Source organism: Chrysemys picta, chromosome 1 (assembly GCF_011386835.1).
Source record: "Chrysemys picta bellii isolate R12L10 chromosome 1, ASM1138683v2, whole genome shotgun sequence".
In the NCBI taxonomy this organism is placed as follows: Eukaryota; Metazoa; Chordata; order Testudines; family Emydidae; genus Chrysemys; species Chrysemys picta.
In genome coordinates, this window is record NC_088791.1 from 190,727,982 (window position 1) to 190,742,615 (window position 14,634).

The 14,634-nt window shown below is 42.7% G+C and overlaps 1 protein-coding gene across 2 annotated transcripts in view; it reads left to right on the forward strand.

Moving 5' to 3' along the window:
- The window catches only part of IFNAR2 (interferon alpha and beta receptor subunit 2), a 41,922-nt gene extending 27,296 nt beyond the window's left edge, over positions 1-14,626 (forward strand). For both annotated transcript variants that reach the window (XM_005283924.5, XM_042855773.2), the window contains exon 9: positions 10,851-14,626. In XM_005283924.5, coding sequence (XP_005283981.2) covers positions 10,851-11,507 — 657 coding nt within the window. In that variant the 3' untranslated portion in view covers positions 11,508-14,626. The remainder of the gene's footprint in view (positions 1-10,850) is intronic.
- Positions 14,627-14,634: the final 8 nt, after the last annotated feature.

Below are 14,634 nucleotides of genomic sequence, written 5' to 3' on the forward strand. Positions count from 1 at the left end.
GGGTCCAAAACTGAACACACTACTCCAGATGAGGCCTCACCAGTGCTGAATAGAGGGGAATGATCACATCCCTCGATCTGCTGGCAATGCCCCTACTTATTCAGCCCAAAATGCCGTTAGCCTTCTTGGCAACAAGGGCACACTGTTGACTCATACCCAGCTTCTCATCTGCTGTAACCTCTAGGTCCTTTTCTGCAGAACTGCTACCTAGCCACTCGGTCCCTAGTCTGTAGCAGTGTATGAGATTCTTCCATCCTAAGTGCAGGACTCTGCACTTGTCCTTGTTGAACCTCATCAGATTTATTTTGGCCCAATCCTCTAATTTGTCTAAGTCCCTCTTGTCAAAGTTAGACTTAGGACTCATAGTTTGTCAGACCACTCTGTTTTATTAGCACAGCGCTCTGCTAATACATTCAGATAATGTGAGCCTCCATGCAAGATTCAAACTGTCTTATTTATACAGATAAAAGAGTGCGAACTAAACAAAGGGACAGAGAGAGCAAAATTGTAAAATATGCATGGAGCACAAAATGCATATCCTGCTTCCTTGTTAACTCTTATCAATCTAAGACTAATGCTTCACCGGTTGCCCTTAAGTGGCAAGTTAAGCAGTTAATGTCTGCTTTCCTGCATTTCTCATTTCTACTTAAAGGTACATACAGCATTCTTTAATTCATTCTATTTCTTTAATATAATTCATTTCACTTTCACAATCCCTCCTTTCGGTCAAGCTTACGCAAAGACCAACAATTACTGGGTTCCACATATTAATAGTTCTTTATCTCTTCGTTCATCAGTGATATTTAACATCATCATATTAGCACTCTGTTTTGGGGCAGTCACCTGGGTGGCATACCTTACACAATTTTGGATACAACAGGAGATTAACTGAAAACATACAAAAATCATTAGGATTCCACAAAGGATAGTCAGGGCTCCCTGAAACAACCAGTTTCCTATGCCAGAGAAATTGAATAGGTTACTTAGCCACTTCCATAAAGAACTTGGCTCTTCATGGGGAAGATATGCAATTTGTTCTAAGTGACTAGCGCGATCTATTACCTCATTGGTGTCGTCAGGTATGAACACACAACGTTCTTTTCCAATGAGAGCACAGGTCCCTCCTTTGGCCGCCAGCACTATGTCCAATGCCTGACGGTTTTGGAGGGCCATCTGTCGGATCGCCCCTGTTTCTTTGGCCAGCTCTTTGAACTCTCTCCGGTTTCATTTGCCATTATTTCAACTACTGCTTGTAACCTTAGGAGCCTTTTTGCATGGTGTATTACTTCCCCAAGTGGGATAAGGGAACCGCCAATGGCCTCTTCCCAGGTCAAGGGGCTTATGTTATTTACATACCATTGGGCATCTGATAAGTCCCTTCTTCTTCGCCTGAAATTAAGAAGGCGTTCTCATGGGAAGGACCCTAGCACTCGGAATTGTGGGAAGAGTCGGGCGGGATAACAGATACCTGACCAGTTAGCTGGTAACAGTATAAGCTTTGGTCCCACAAACCCAGTGATGGCCTATTAAGGCTGGGGAGGGTCGGTTGCACCCATTTGTCACATAGGTGCCTACAAAGGAGGAGTAATATCCTCCGGAGGGCACAGGGTAATTCTCCTTACGAGGAGTGGTGTTATTTGCATGGCATTGAAAGATTGAATTGTTTTCACTAAAATTACTGTAGGGGGAACATGAGGTTGATTTTTCTGTTTGATCCCAGGTCGAGAAAAAATTCATATCCCCATACCCGGCCCGCCACTCTTTAGTTTTGTTCGAATAATCCCATACACCATTGGCCACAATATGCTGAAGGCAATGACTTTTTTTCCAGATCCAGCCCTGTCCCATTACACACCCAACACCAATGACCTTTTCCCTCCACCACACTTATCCATTTAGATACATTTATTCCCACTGCTTCCCAAGTGTCATTATTGTTCCATGTTTTGTTAAACGGATGAAGTCCTCCAGTGAGGTCTGGGGAATTGAGTGGGATTGCCAGGACAGGAACACCAGCTTGAGAGTGAGCTGGGATGTGGCTGCAGACCCAGCAATTAGAAATATTAAGGGTCTGAGCTATCCACACTTGCTGCTGGATAAAAGAATTGTCATTGTGGACTCCCCAGACCTTAAGACACCAGCAGCAGAGGAACAGGCGCCACCAGAGGCTCACGTTGGAGGCAAGGCCCTTCCGCTTCTGACAACCTCAACTGAGGGAACCGCAGTCACGGTTTTACATCCACCAGGCAGCAAGCGCTAGGCTCACTACTGCTTCTTTTTGGGCCTTGCTTTAGGTCCTCGTCTGCTTCTGGCAACCCTTACGAGAGCGTAGATGGTAAGGTATTGTAGGCTGTTCCTCTACGTCTTCTTCTGGAGTCAAAATTGACTCTGCATGGTCCTGAGGTGATTGGTTTGCTGGGGGGTGCCTTCTTACACTGCGAAGCATGTATGCACGCTGTGATGCCAGACAGTTTAACAGCCATCTGGATAGTAAGCAGTACCTGATGATTCTTTGATGTCCTTTAAGTTTCTTTACTTCTTCTTCCTTGACTCTGGCTCTAACAATGGCCTTCGCACCTTATCTTTTCCTGATGCATACATTCCTTATTCACACAGATTGAGAATACAAACAGTAGTATTTTATATAGAGCAAAAAGGCATTGCAAATTAAACCTTGCTAAGTTTTACAATCAATAACCAAGACAATTTACATTGAGACCCAGGCCTTTAATGTTCCTCTAATCTACTTAACATAGACACAATAGAGAATCCTGTTTCTTACTTACTAAACCTTAAAACAAAGAAATGTATATTTAACTAGAGGCCTACTTTGTGATACATATAGGAAACCATAGTAGACATTATAACTTATTCTAAAACAAAAGGGTGACCATAATCAGTCATAAGGATTGTTCTGGTCTGTCATTCCTTTCTGCTATTCAAAAAGGGTGTCTGACAGGGATGAAATAAAATCATACATTAATTCCTATGGGACATTATAAGATCCTGCTCCTACATATCCCCCTTTTGACACTAAGATTATTAATCGCCAGTGTCACTTCTTATTTAGTCCACGTAATAGAAAATACTGGGAGGTGATTTGGGCCTGTGGCTCTAGCTTTGCATACATTTGTTTTATCCAACAGCACATTTTAAACGTTACAATTAAACACATACAATTTAAAATCAAAAACAATTAGGGTTAGTAACATTAGTATGACAGTAGTTGTGGGAGACCATTCAGAAAATATATTATACCAATGGTAAGCTGTTATGTCTTTCTGCAGTGGCAATTCTTAACATGTTGCCATTTGCATGTATAATATGAATGGTTCAGTTTCCCACATTGCCCTTTTGTTTGTTTTAGGAACTATGTTACCTTTTTACCTTTTGTAAACACATTACTTACATTACATTTATATTTGTCTATTGGAAGGTTGCTAACACTTCCATTCTTTTAAAACACTTCCCCCCCCCCAAGAATTAACACATACACATAGCCCATTATACAGTACTTTGGTCTCATTATTCATTTTATCCCACATACAGGATCCTAGTGAGATGTCTTTACTACAGGGCTTTGGAGCAACAGGCATGGATAAGCATACCCACTTTTATTTGTTTCTTATTAGGTTGTCCTGTAGCTGATATTAGCTTTTTCTGAAAGACAAAAATAACATTTTTCTACCCCTTTTGGGGTGGCATTCATTATTGCTTAAAATATTCCTTTCTTTTACAAATACCCTTGCTGATTGCACTCAAAACAAGAGGAATTACCTCCATATTTTCCTGTGTTTTTGTTCTATAGGCAGGCCAGATTTTAATGGCTTCTATCTTTTAAGAGTTATGGGGAAATTATCCCACTGTTCAGTCATTAAATCCATGAGGTGGTGTACCTCAGTTTTCCCTTTACAGCAGACCAAGGTTACAATGTCTTTCCTGCTGTATTAAGCTTTAAGTTTGTTCACAGGTAACAGCTGAAAAGCATCATTACCATAAAGGATTTTTCCCCCCCAAAAATCATACACACTATACATTGTTACAGGGGTACTTATTAACATTAAATTTATTTTAATTAAAGGTATCTTGTTATACCGTGCCTTTTATTTAGACAATTTGTTTGCTGACCAGGTATGTTCTTTATCTGCAACTTCTTTGTGCTGGCAGTTCTCTCACTTCCTTTATCAGTTAGATAATTTGCATCCACACAGGCTTGGCTTTTGGATTCAAAACCATCAGCAGAGCTCAGAGACTCTGTCTTAAAAGGAACACAATTAACTTTTACCAGAGTTTTGATTACTTTTAACTCTTGCTTCCAAAACACACACAGATCTGAAAAAGAAAACACAGTCCATTGTGGCTCCTTTGGAGCCCTAATAGGATTTTAATTAAGTAGCATGTTTCGTTTGCATTTCTTTTACCCACTTCTATAATATACACTGCACATGTCTGCACATTCCTTCTATACTTTAACTTTTAAAACATTCGCCATATTCATTTTTACATAAGGTGTAACTGTTTCTTTTGTTCTTACAGAGTTTTATGTACCCTTATCAAAGTGACAGTCTGATTACACAGAGCCATTTTAAGGCTCAGTGTTTCTAACATTGCTTCTTTTTGTTTTGTGCACCTCACCCCTGCTGTTGCTTCAGAGGGCCACTGTCTTTATTCTTTTCCTACAGCTTTCATTTGCTATTTTGTTACAAAAACAAACAAACAAACAGAATCCAGAATCTCTCCCTATTTTTCTGATTTTGACTGTCCTACTGCAGTCATGACTTGGTCTTTATTTGAAAACATTTAAATTTTGTAAAGAATCAAGTTACCCTTTAAGGGTTAAATACCAAATCTCAAAGTCAACCAACACTGATTGCCTGTGTCTGGCAAAAAGGTCTGTCAGTTTTGCAACTTTGAATTAAAGAGTCAAATGGATTTTTAGTGGCATTATAAACAAAACAAAACCAATTTATCTTAAACTTACAAAACAGGAGTTTTACAAACCTCACATATTCCCACAGACAGACAGATACATACACATTTTCTCTCCCTTAACATCCCTCTTACACTGCTTTGTTTTTACATAGCTGTACATAGATTACATTACCTTTATACATTTGGGGCAGTTAAGTTCCAATAGAACCCCCCCTATGTTCTTTTAGCAAATTTGACTCAATTGTCCATAGTCAAATGATTTTAATTAGATAGTCTCTTTACCTGGATTATTTACAGACATTCCTCTGGAAAAGGGCCCATTTTTCCTTTAGAATGGCTGCAAAGAAACCAAGAATTCTTTTAACAAGATCCTTTTTAACATTTTCACAAAGTTTAACTGTTTAATTCTCTCCAGCTTCTGTAGAGTTAACTTTTCACTCTCTTTCCTTAAATCACTTGTTTATTTCCCAAAATGACACCTTTATCAACTCAGATTTCACCATTTTAAGTATTGTTCCAGGGGTTCATACTTGCACTTACTCCTGACACTATGCCCTTAGGGCTTCCAACCTGTTTTTTTTTTTTTTTTTTAGTTTCTTTATCTGTTGCTTGCCTGCTTGTCTGGGCCCAATCCTGCTTTTTCCAATGAACCATTTTTGTGAGTGATATTGTGGTCATTTCACAATTTTGAAAGAAATGCTTAAGGAAAGGGACCAGGAAGAGTGGGGGCTAGTTGAGGAGCCCACCTTCCTTGCTGAATTGGTAATGGAACACTAAAGAATCAGTTTCTGAGGCAGACAACGAAGGGGAACAGAACAAGGGGCATTTTATCCTTTTTACAATGAGAGGGGAGTATGAAGGGAGTTGGGATCGATCCGGGGTTGGTTTTTTTTGTCAGAGAAGGGGAGCGCTCAGTCTGGTGGTGGGAGAGGAGGCTTTTAATAAAGCTTTTAATTTATTATTTGAATATTTGAGAGAGGCGAGTTTTGATTTTGTCCACCTACGATTTGCCTCTTCCCACCACTGCATGAAACAATTAACCTCTCCTTTAGCCAATTTAGTTTTAGGCTGGCCGAGTTTGTTTTTTAAGATGCCCACTCGGTCCTTGTTCCAAGGTTTTAACAGTGGCCACTGAGTTTTGGGATCTCCCTGAGTTAGCCTAGACCATTTTTCCAGAAATTTACAGGAGTCCGGACCCTTCCTAAAACTGAGCCGGCGTTCCTTTAGGGAACTGTCCCGACTTAGACGTCTGGTTACCAATACAGGAGGACTTTACACACACCAATCACACAAGAAGGAAATTCGGGTTCGTCAGAGCGATGCCCGGTGCAACACACAAAAGGAGCCCACAGGCTACTGCCTCAATCACCCTTGCTTTCACACCAAGGGTTTTACCCAAGGTGTGGTGCGGCTGCGATTGTGCAGATTTCACTCACTCAGACCATGGGGACAGGAACCCCTTGGTCGGCCGATCCCCGGACGGAGGTGGCACCCAGACTCAAACACTCCACAGGAGGATGGATAGACACAGAGACAGGACAGTCCTCAGTCCGGACAAAACACAGAAATAATTACCTGACCAGATTCCTGATGTCAGATCCCGGGATCCCTACCAGAACAGAGTGGGAACCAACAGGTTCGATGGCGTAGACCTCACTGTGGTCGTGCACCCTTCCGTTCAGGAGGAGGACTGCTCGGGCCAAATGCCCAGGTGCCGGCTACCATGGTCGTCCTACAAAAACGGTCAGGAATCACACAGCCTCAGTGAAGACGGTTGCCATCTCGGTGGAACCTCCAAATTGTCAAAGTTAGACTCAGGACTCATAGTTTGTCAGACCACTCTGTTTTATTAGCACAGCGCTCTGCTAATACATTCAGATAATGTGAGCCTCCATGCAAGATTCAAACAGTCTTATTTATACAGATAAAAGGGTGCGAACTAAACAAAGGGACAGAGAGAGCAAAATTGTAAAATATGCATGGAGCACAAAATGCATATCCTGCTTCCTTGTTAACTCTTATCGATCTAAGACTAATGCTTCACCAGTTGCCCTTAAGTGGCAAGTTAAGCAGTTAATGTCTGCTTTCCTGCCCCCCTGGCTTGCAGCATTTCTCATTTCTACTTAAAGGTACATACAGCATTCTTTAATTCATTCTGTTTCTTTAATATAATTCATTTCACTTTCACACTCTGTATCCTATCCCTACCTTCCAGCATATCTATCACTCCTCCCAGTTTAGTGTCATCTGCAAACTTGTGGAGGGTGCAATCCACGCCATCCTCCAGATCATTAATGAAGATATTGAACAAAACCAGCCCCAGGACTGACCCTTGGGGCACTCCACTTGATACCGGCTGCCAACTAGACATGATCACTACCCGTTGAGCCCAATGATCTAACTAGCTTTCTATCCATCTTGTAGTCCATTCATCCAGCCCATACTTCTTTAACTTGCTGGCAAGAATACTGTGGGAGATGGTATCAAAAGCTTTCCCCAGACAGACTGAAATCCTCTAGATGCAAGGTAGAAGAGAAGTTTGAGTGTGAGACTTGGGAGGCCACTGCTAAAAAAGCACAGAAGGAGGGGGCGGGGACGACAAAATCTAAGAAGCCCAAGAAATTCAGGGAGCCCAAGGGGCAGCCTAAAAAGCACAGTGCTTCTCTGTCTGATTCCTCAAGTTCCTCTTACACAGAGAATGGTGAATTATCTGTGCTAAAGTAGACTGTAGTCTGTACATTGTTTTCTTGAAAGAAGAGTTTGAAGCCTTGAGAAGAAAAATGAGAAAATGTCATTTACAAACAGCCAGCTAAACCTGTTTCTGAGAAGATGAAACAAACTGTCCCCTGGCAACTATCTGCCCTGCAAAGTCAAATTAGACGTGCTTTTGCACTTATACTTCTTTCAAGGATATGGTAAAATTTGAATGGGCATTGCCAGACAAAGGCGAGCAGCTAAGCAGGCAAGCCTTAGCTCTTGATAAGATCCAGGAACACAAAGATTCTGAGAATTGAAGCTGAGGTGGCTTCATGGCCAAAGAATGTAGGTATTGTCTCAGGTGGAGAGAGAGAGAGTGTGTGTGTGCGTGTGTGAGAGAGAGAGAGTGAGAGAAACCCTGTTACCAGAGGCAGAGCGCTTCCTGAGAAAAGAGTTTGAATCATCAACTGCCCTGAAAGTGGCTCTATTTTCTGCTGGTTTGGCTAGATCCTTTATGGCGTGAAGTCACAATTTAAAATCTATGGACACCTTGAAGATCTTACACTCTAAATAGACAAGGTACACAAAGATGTGGAGGAAAAACAGACACAGAGAGGGGAAGTAAATGCCCTAGAATTTCATACCAACCTATGATGTCCCAGTCCCCAAAGTTCAGAAGTCAGGAAAGACACATGCTAATTATGCAGGAGATCTCTTCCCTTGTCATTCTGGAGGGCCAACAGCAGAAAAATTCCCAGAGCTGTTCTTCATATTTTTTATTGTCCACAAGAGGACAGGAGACCAAGAAGCGCTAAAAATTCAGCACCTTCATAAGAAAAGACAAAACTCTGGATGAAATGTGGAAAAGAGCTCTTACAATTGATCTATCACACACTGAATAAGAGCCCAGTATTTTACTTATGTCATTACACCCAGGGTGTGAAGGAGACAAGTCATGAAGGGCTTCTTTGGCCAGGTGGATAAGATGTTGCTTTGAGGAAGCATACAAGTCTTCAGGGTACGTCATTCCTGAGGAAACCTGAACTTGCTCTACAATGTCATCAGCAGTCTCCCAAGCAAAGAACATCTTTGCTGAAATAGATATACATAGAAGAAGTCTGGCCTTCAGATTCCTAGTATATCAGATGTTATAAACTGGATCTGCAATCATCCCCAGGAGTGTGCTCTAACTAGTGGTTCCAAAATAGATATGCCACAGGATTCAGGATTTCTCTCTTATCCCCTCAATTTCTCTTTCATCATTTATTAGTGTATTCTTATATCAATGAGAATTAGGGGAGAGTTTATGCTAGAGAATGGAATGGAAATTTCACTAGAAAAAAGGAAATTAGCATGTGAGTATTCTAGAATTGCTATGTTTTCTCATAGCCAACTACAAACGTATGACAAAATCTGTCATTAACTACCAAGTGTCAAAGCTGGAAAACACTTAGTACTTATAGGTTTAGAACAGGGGTGGGCAAACTACGGCCTGCGGGCCAGATCCAGCCCCTCAGGGCTTTGGATCCGACGCATGGTGCCGCTGGCACCACGTCCCTGAAGCCCTCGGGCAGGGGGGCAGAGGGCTCCATGCGTTGCCCTTGCCTCCAGGTACCACCCCCTGCAGCTCCCATTGGCTGGGAACTGGCCAATGGGAGTTTCGGGGTAGGTACCTGGAGGCACGGCCAGGGCAGTGCACGCAGAGCCCTCTGCCCTCCCTCCCCCAGGGGCCGCAGCACTTCCTGGAGTGGTGCGGGGCCAGGGACAGGACAGGTGTGCAGGGAGCCTGCCATGGTCCCAGTGTGCGCTGCTGCCACCCCAGAGCCGCTTGAGGTAAGCGGGGCTGGAGCCCGAACCCCTCCTGTAGCCTGCCCCCCAACTCCCTGCCCTAAGCCCCCTGCCTGCACCTCGCACCCCTCCTGCACCCCAACTCCCTGCCCTGAGCTCCCTGCTGCATCCTGCACCCCTGTGCACCCCAAGCCCCTGCCCTGAGCCTCCTGCCGCACCCTGCAACCCTCCTGCACCCCAGCCCCCTGCCCTGAGCCCCCTCTCGCAGTCCGCACCCCACTTGCACCCCTGCCCTGAGCTGCCTCCTGCACTCCACACCCGTCCTGCACCCCAACCCCCTTCTCTGAGCCCCCTCATACACCCTGCACCCCTCCTCTGCCCCAATCCCTTGCCCTGAGCCCCTTCCTGCACACTGCACCCCCTCCCACACCCCTTTCCGCACCCCAACCCCCTGCCCCGGTCCTGCATACTATTTCCCCACCCAAATGTGGCCCTCGGCCCAAAATGTTTGACCACCCCTGGTTTAGAATAACTCTTCTGATGGTTGGCCAGGTAGGCAGGGCCAACATCCCCTGCATAGACTTTAAAGTAACTGTCTCCAGTCACTGTACAGATGAAGACAAAATCCATGATTGAGGATTAATGGTGAGACTAGTAGAAAAAAGGAAATTTAATTGGTGAAATACATTGTACATTGTTTTAGTCAAAATGTGTGAGACAATCTTTCTCAGGTTTGTTATGTGAGAAAATGTCTTTTACGGAATTCATACAGCTAGGATATTATACGTAGATATAAGATTTTGTACAGGTGGCAAATATTATAAGGGCTTTAAAAGTTGATCCTTAGCTTCCAAGAAGGAAATATAAAGCGTTAGTTAAGCAGTGTACTGATGAGTTTCAGGACTACCCGCTGAACCCATTTTCTTTTCAAAGATGAGCTTTCAGTCTCTGCAAAGAGAGCTGGAAACTTTTCTTTTCCCTCCCCTTTTCCTTGTTCTTCAAAACCTTGCCACAAAATATATTTGACACTGTTCGACAGAGAAAATCCCACAAAAAATACATCTTGAAAGCACAGTGCCTTCCATCTGGGGTTTTCTTTGGCGAAAGGCATAAGGTCATTTCTGATCTTATTTGGAACGAATACGCAATTGCAGAGTCTGTCCAGTTCTCTGTGTTTCTGTGTTGGAGCAGGATGCCATTCTTTTTTGAGTGCAGGAGGGGGAAGACTTCTGGATTCTCAGAGCTTTGAAAGATAATGCCAAAACATTTATATTGGGGTGATCCATTGGCTTCTGAACACTTTTTTGCCTGTTTACTAGTATAAGTGCAAAGTGGTGAGGCAGTTGTTAAAGTAAATAACAAGATTACTTTCTTATACTCTTATCTGTGTGTAATTTTTGTGTGTGTGTTTTTGTTTTGTTTTGTTTTTTTAGGAAACCACAAATAAATTACATTGCTTGGTGCATGAACCTGATCCTGAAAATGTGTGCTCTGTACAAGTCATGTATAAGGAGGTGAAAAAAAAGGAGTGGGAATACTGTTATGATGATGATAGCGAAAGTGATAGTGAAAATTCTGGTGAATATACCAGACATGTCATCTTGGGCAGAGTTCCAAGTTCCCATGCCACATCAAACACCTTCGTGCACCAGACTATAGACTGTACATCTGCAGAGAGTAGCAGTCAAGCAACTGAACTTCTGAATTCTGACGCAGAAAATTCTGAAGAGCATCAATCTGTCATTAGAAAAAATGAAAGCACAAGTAGAGTGTTCTTTCATCCTTCATCTGAAGTAAACAGTTCCTCAACTTCTGAGTTAAGTAACAGTGCTTGCTTTAACATAAATTTAAATACTGTGATGCTGGGAGACCCTGACAAGACCTGGGATGATTCTGCAATATTAATCTCCCACCAAAAGGATGCAATTGACTTGCAAGATTCTAGTGCTTCTGATGCACTTGAATCAAAATTTTTTACTAACACAGTAGATGTTAAGAAGCCAGTTTATCATAACATCTCACACGAATGGCAAAAATTTAGTGTCTCGGATGAAAGTGATGCATCAGATTCTGAATACATAAGGAGATGAATTGGTGAAAGCAAGAACCACTTTATAAAACATGAATAAACAATTGGTCATGTTTCAGAGTATCTCTTTCTGGTTTGAACATACAATTCAGCTTCTGATGAACTCTGCATTTTTTACATTCTAAATATATGCCCGTACATTATAAAAGCATGCAGGACTCATGTATTAATGAACAGTGTTTTGGTAGCTTAGGGCTTATCTACACAAGGGGTTTAGTCCAGTCTAACTCAAGTTAGTACAGATTGAAAATACCTATGTACACATGAGGCAAACCCTAACTCTTAACTTGGTGCAAATTCTGGAGTCCTCCGTCAAAGTGTACTAAGTTCAGTGAAAATTGAGTTAGTGCAGACTATCGCTCATGTCTGCACAATGTTGCTACGTGCTACTTTAGCACTCCTCCAACATCTGTCCCACACTGCTTTGTGGGGTCAAATGATAGGCATGTGGGCCCCATCAGTTGCCCCAGTACAATTCAGGAAACCCTTACATGCATAGCCATCAATAATCTGAGCATTACCAAGATTTATAACCTGGTGCAACAGTACCTTCTGCATGCCAGCACACACCTGCGTGACAATGCCTCCAATAGTCGATCGCCCCACATCAAATTGGTTGGCTATGGACCAGTAACAGTTGGGGTGGCCAACTTCCAGATGGTGATGGAAACGCATTTCTCAGTGGGTTATGGGACATGACATGTTGGTATGGTGGCACTGCAGCTAGTTCAGCCCAGATCTCGGAAAAGATTGCCTTCACTCTTCTGAAATTCTGTTCCCACTGCTGGTCATCCCAGGTCCTCAGAACAATCCTGCCCCACCAATCAGTGCTGGTTTCCTGAGCCAGAAATGGCACAGCACCAAGTGAAGCTGCTCCAGGAAGAGTTCAGTAGCAGTTGCTCGATGTCCTGCTCGTTCCTCTGCTACTGCTGCTGGGTAGCCACATCAGCTGCTTGTTGATTGGAGGCCAAAGCCACCCCGCACTCTGAGCTCAAATAAAGTCCAGACAGCCTCTGCGTATACTCATAGTTGCCAGAATTGTGGTGTGGATCATTGTTGCCTCCATGCTAGCCAACAGCAGTTCAAAAATGGTGCTAGCCTTCCCTGATAGAGAGGAATCGAATCAGGGTAGACGGAGCAAAATCATGGAATTCTGAATTTTACCTCAAGTCCCAGAATTCCACTGGTTTCTGCAATGCATTTCACAGTGTGCAGCGAGAGAAATCCTAGAATGCACACAGCTCAACAGCAAAGCAAAGGACTATCAGATACTCACCCAAAATGCCACACGCTTAGTACGCACAATGCCTCCACCATGTGTACGAAATGATGCAAATTGAAAGAAGGCACAACTGTCCCATATGCATGCTGTTAGAGCAAGTTATGTATTGGGCACCAACTAGTACGCGTCAGCTGAGAACAAACTAAACCCGTTGTGCAGACAAGCTTTTAATGTACAATACTAGCTGTATTTCACACACATAAAAGCAAAGTACAGATCTGAAGGTAAATATATGTAGCAACAGTATATGCTAGTTATTAAACTTGGTGAATTCTCACATGTTGTGGTCCACAGACAAGTCTGCTTTAAGTGTTAATAAGTAGTAAACCTTTACCAAAAATTCACCATGAGAAACAGAAATAATGATGTTACTATATGGGTGGTCTCACCACAAAGTAATCTCCACAAGCAGTCTCTGGAAGGCCTGCTCTATATGGGGGGTTACTTTGCAATATGTTTTCACCATTGCAAACAATAGAGTAATGCTGCATTCCTGTAAATGAATTAATCGTACACAGAAGCTGATTATGCAGAGAAAGCTGATCAAGTGAAAACCCTGGGAAAAGAATGAAAACTGACATTGTTCCTGAACTGTATCTCCTATATTGATAATGTTTAAACAAATTCAGCATTTACTTCAATCTATAGTGAAACAGAGACCAGCCAACTAGTAGATGGTCATAGTGTAATTATTGCGACAGCTGTATGCCGACATAAGTTAGGTCGAATTATACGTATGGCCTTCGTCAATGGGACTTTTGCCATATGTTTCATTGGAGCCAGGATTTCACTTGATGATTAAAGCAGTTCAAAATAGTATAAGGCAGTGGTCCCCAACGCGGTGCCCACCGGCGCCATGGCACCTGCCGCGGCATCTATGTGCACCCGCCCACTGGCCGCCAGACAAGCTTCTTGGAGGCATTTCAACAGCTGCTTATCCAGCAGCCACGGTCCTCGGCGGCTAGTCGTCCGTCGCCTGCCACACGGAAAGGTTGGGGACCACTGGTATAAGGTATTAAGAAATAAAAATTTTATTAAAGTGAATGTTTAAAATGAAATATACATGAGTTAAGAGGCAAGGTACTGTACATCTGGGGTCAGGCTTGGGTTATGGGGGGTTACCGGTATCGTTTGCAAGGATGAAAAGATACATATATATCACATAACCTGCATAGACCCAGATTGGGGTGCAAGGGCTTTAAAGTGTCAGTGGATAGGTGGGCTCAGGTATGCCACCCATGGAATGAATAAGGAGTCAAAGTCAGTATCGGTGTAGCGTATAAGTACATGGGTGGAGTGCGTCCCTGGGTCCGTCAGGGAAGGAAGTGGGTTATTTCCCTGGTCGGCGGTCTCGGTTACTCAATGTGGTATTGACAGTGTCCTGTGATGTGTTCCGTATTAATGTCTCTGGACCACCTGATGGTGTTGGACACCATGAGCTGCCTCATGAGCCGAGCGTAGACATATTTAGACTTGTACCATAGATATAAAATCTCTATCAGAAGTTAAAGTATGAACTTCTAATGCAATGTATGGTGCTGCATGGAAATATTCCTTTTTGTAATGACATATCCAAAAAACTGTATGGCCAGAATGTATGTAATGAAACCAGGAAACACACAATATTTTATGATCACAGTTCAAGCTGCTAAATTAATGCAACTGGTCATTCCTAACCGGTAATGGAAGTGGATGTCTTTGTGGGTTTTTTTTATTTTAATTACCTTATTACTTTGTATATATATTTTTTACATTTTTTGTAAAATTATCAGCCACCACATTATATTTTTGAGGTGTTGTAAATGCCTTTTTAAAATAAAGTTTTTGAAAACGTGTAACTATTGCT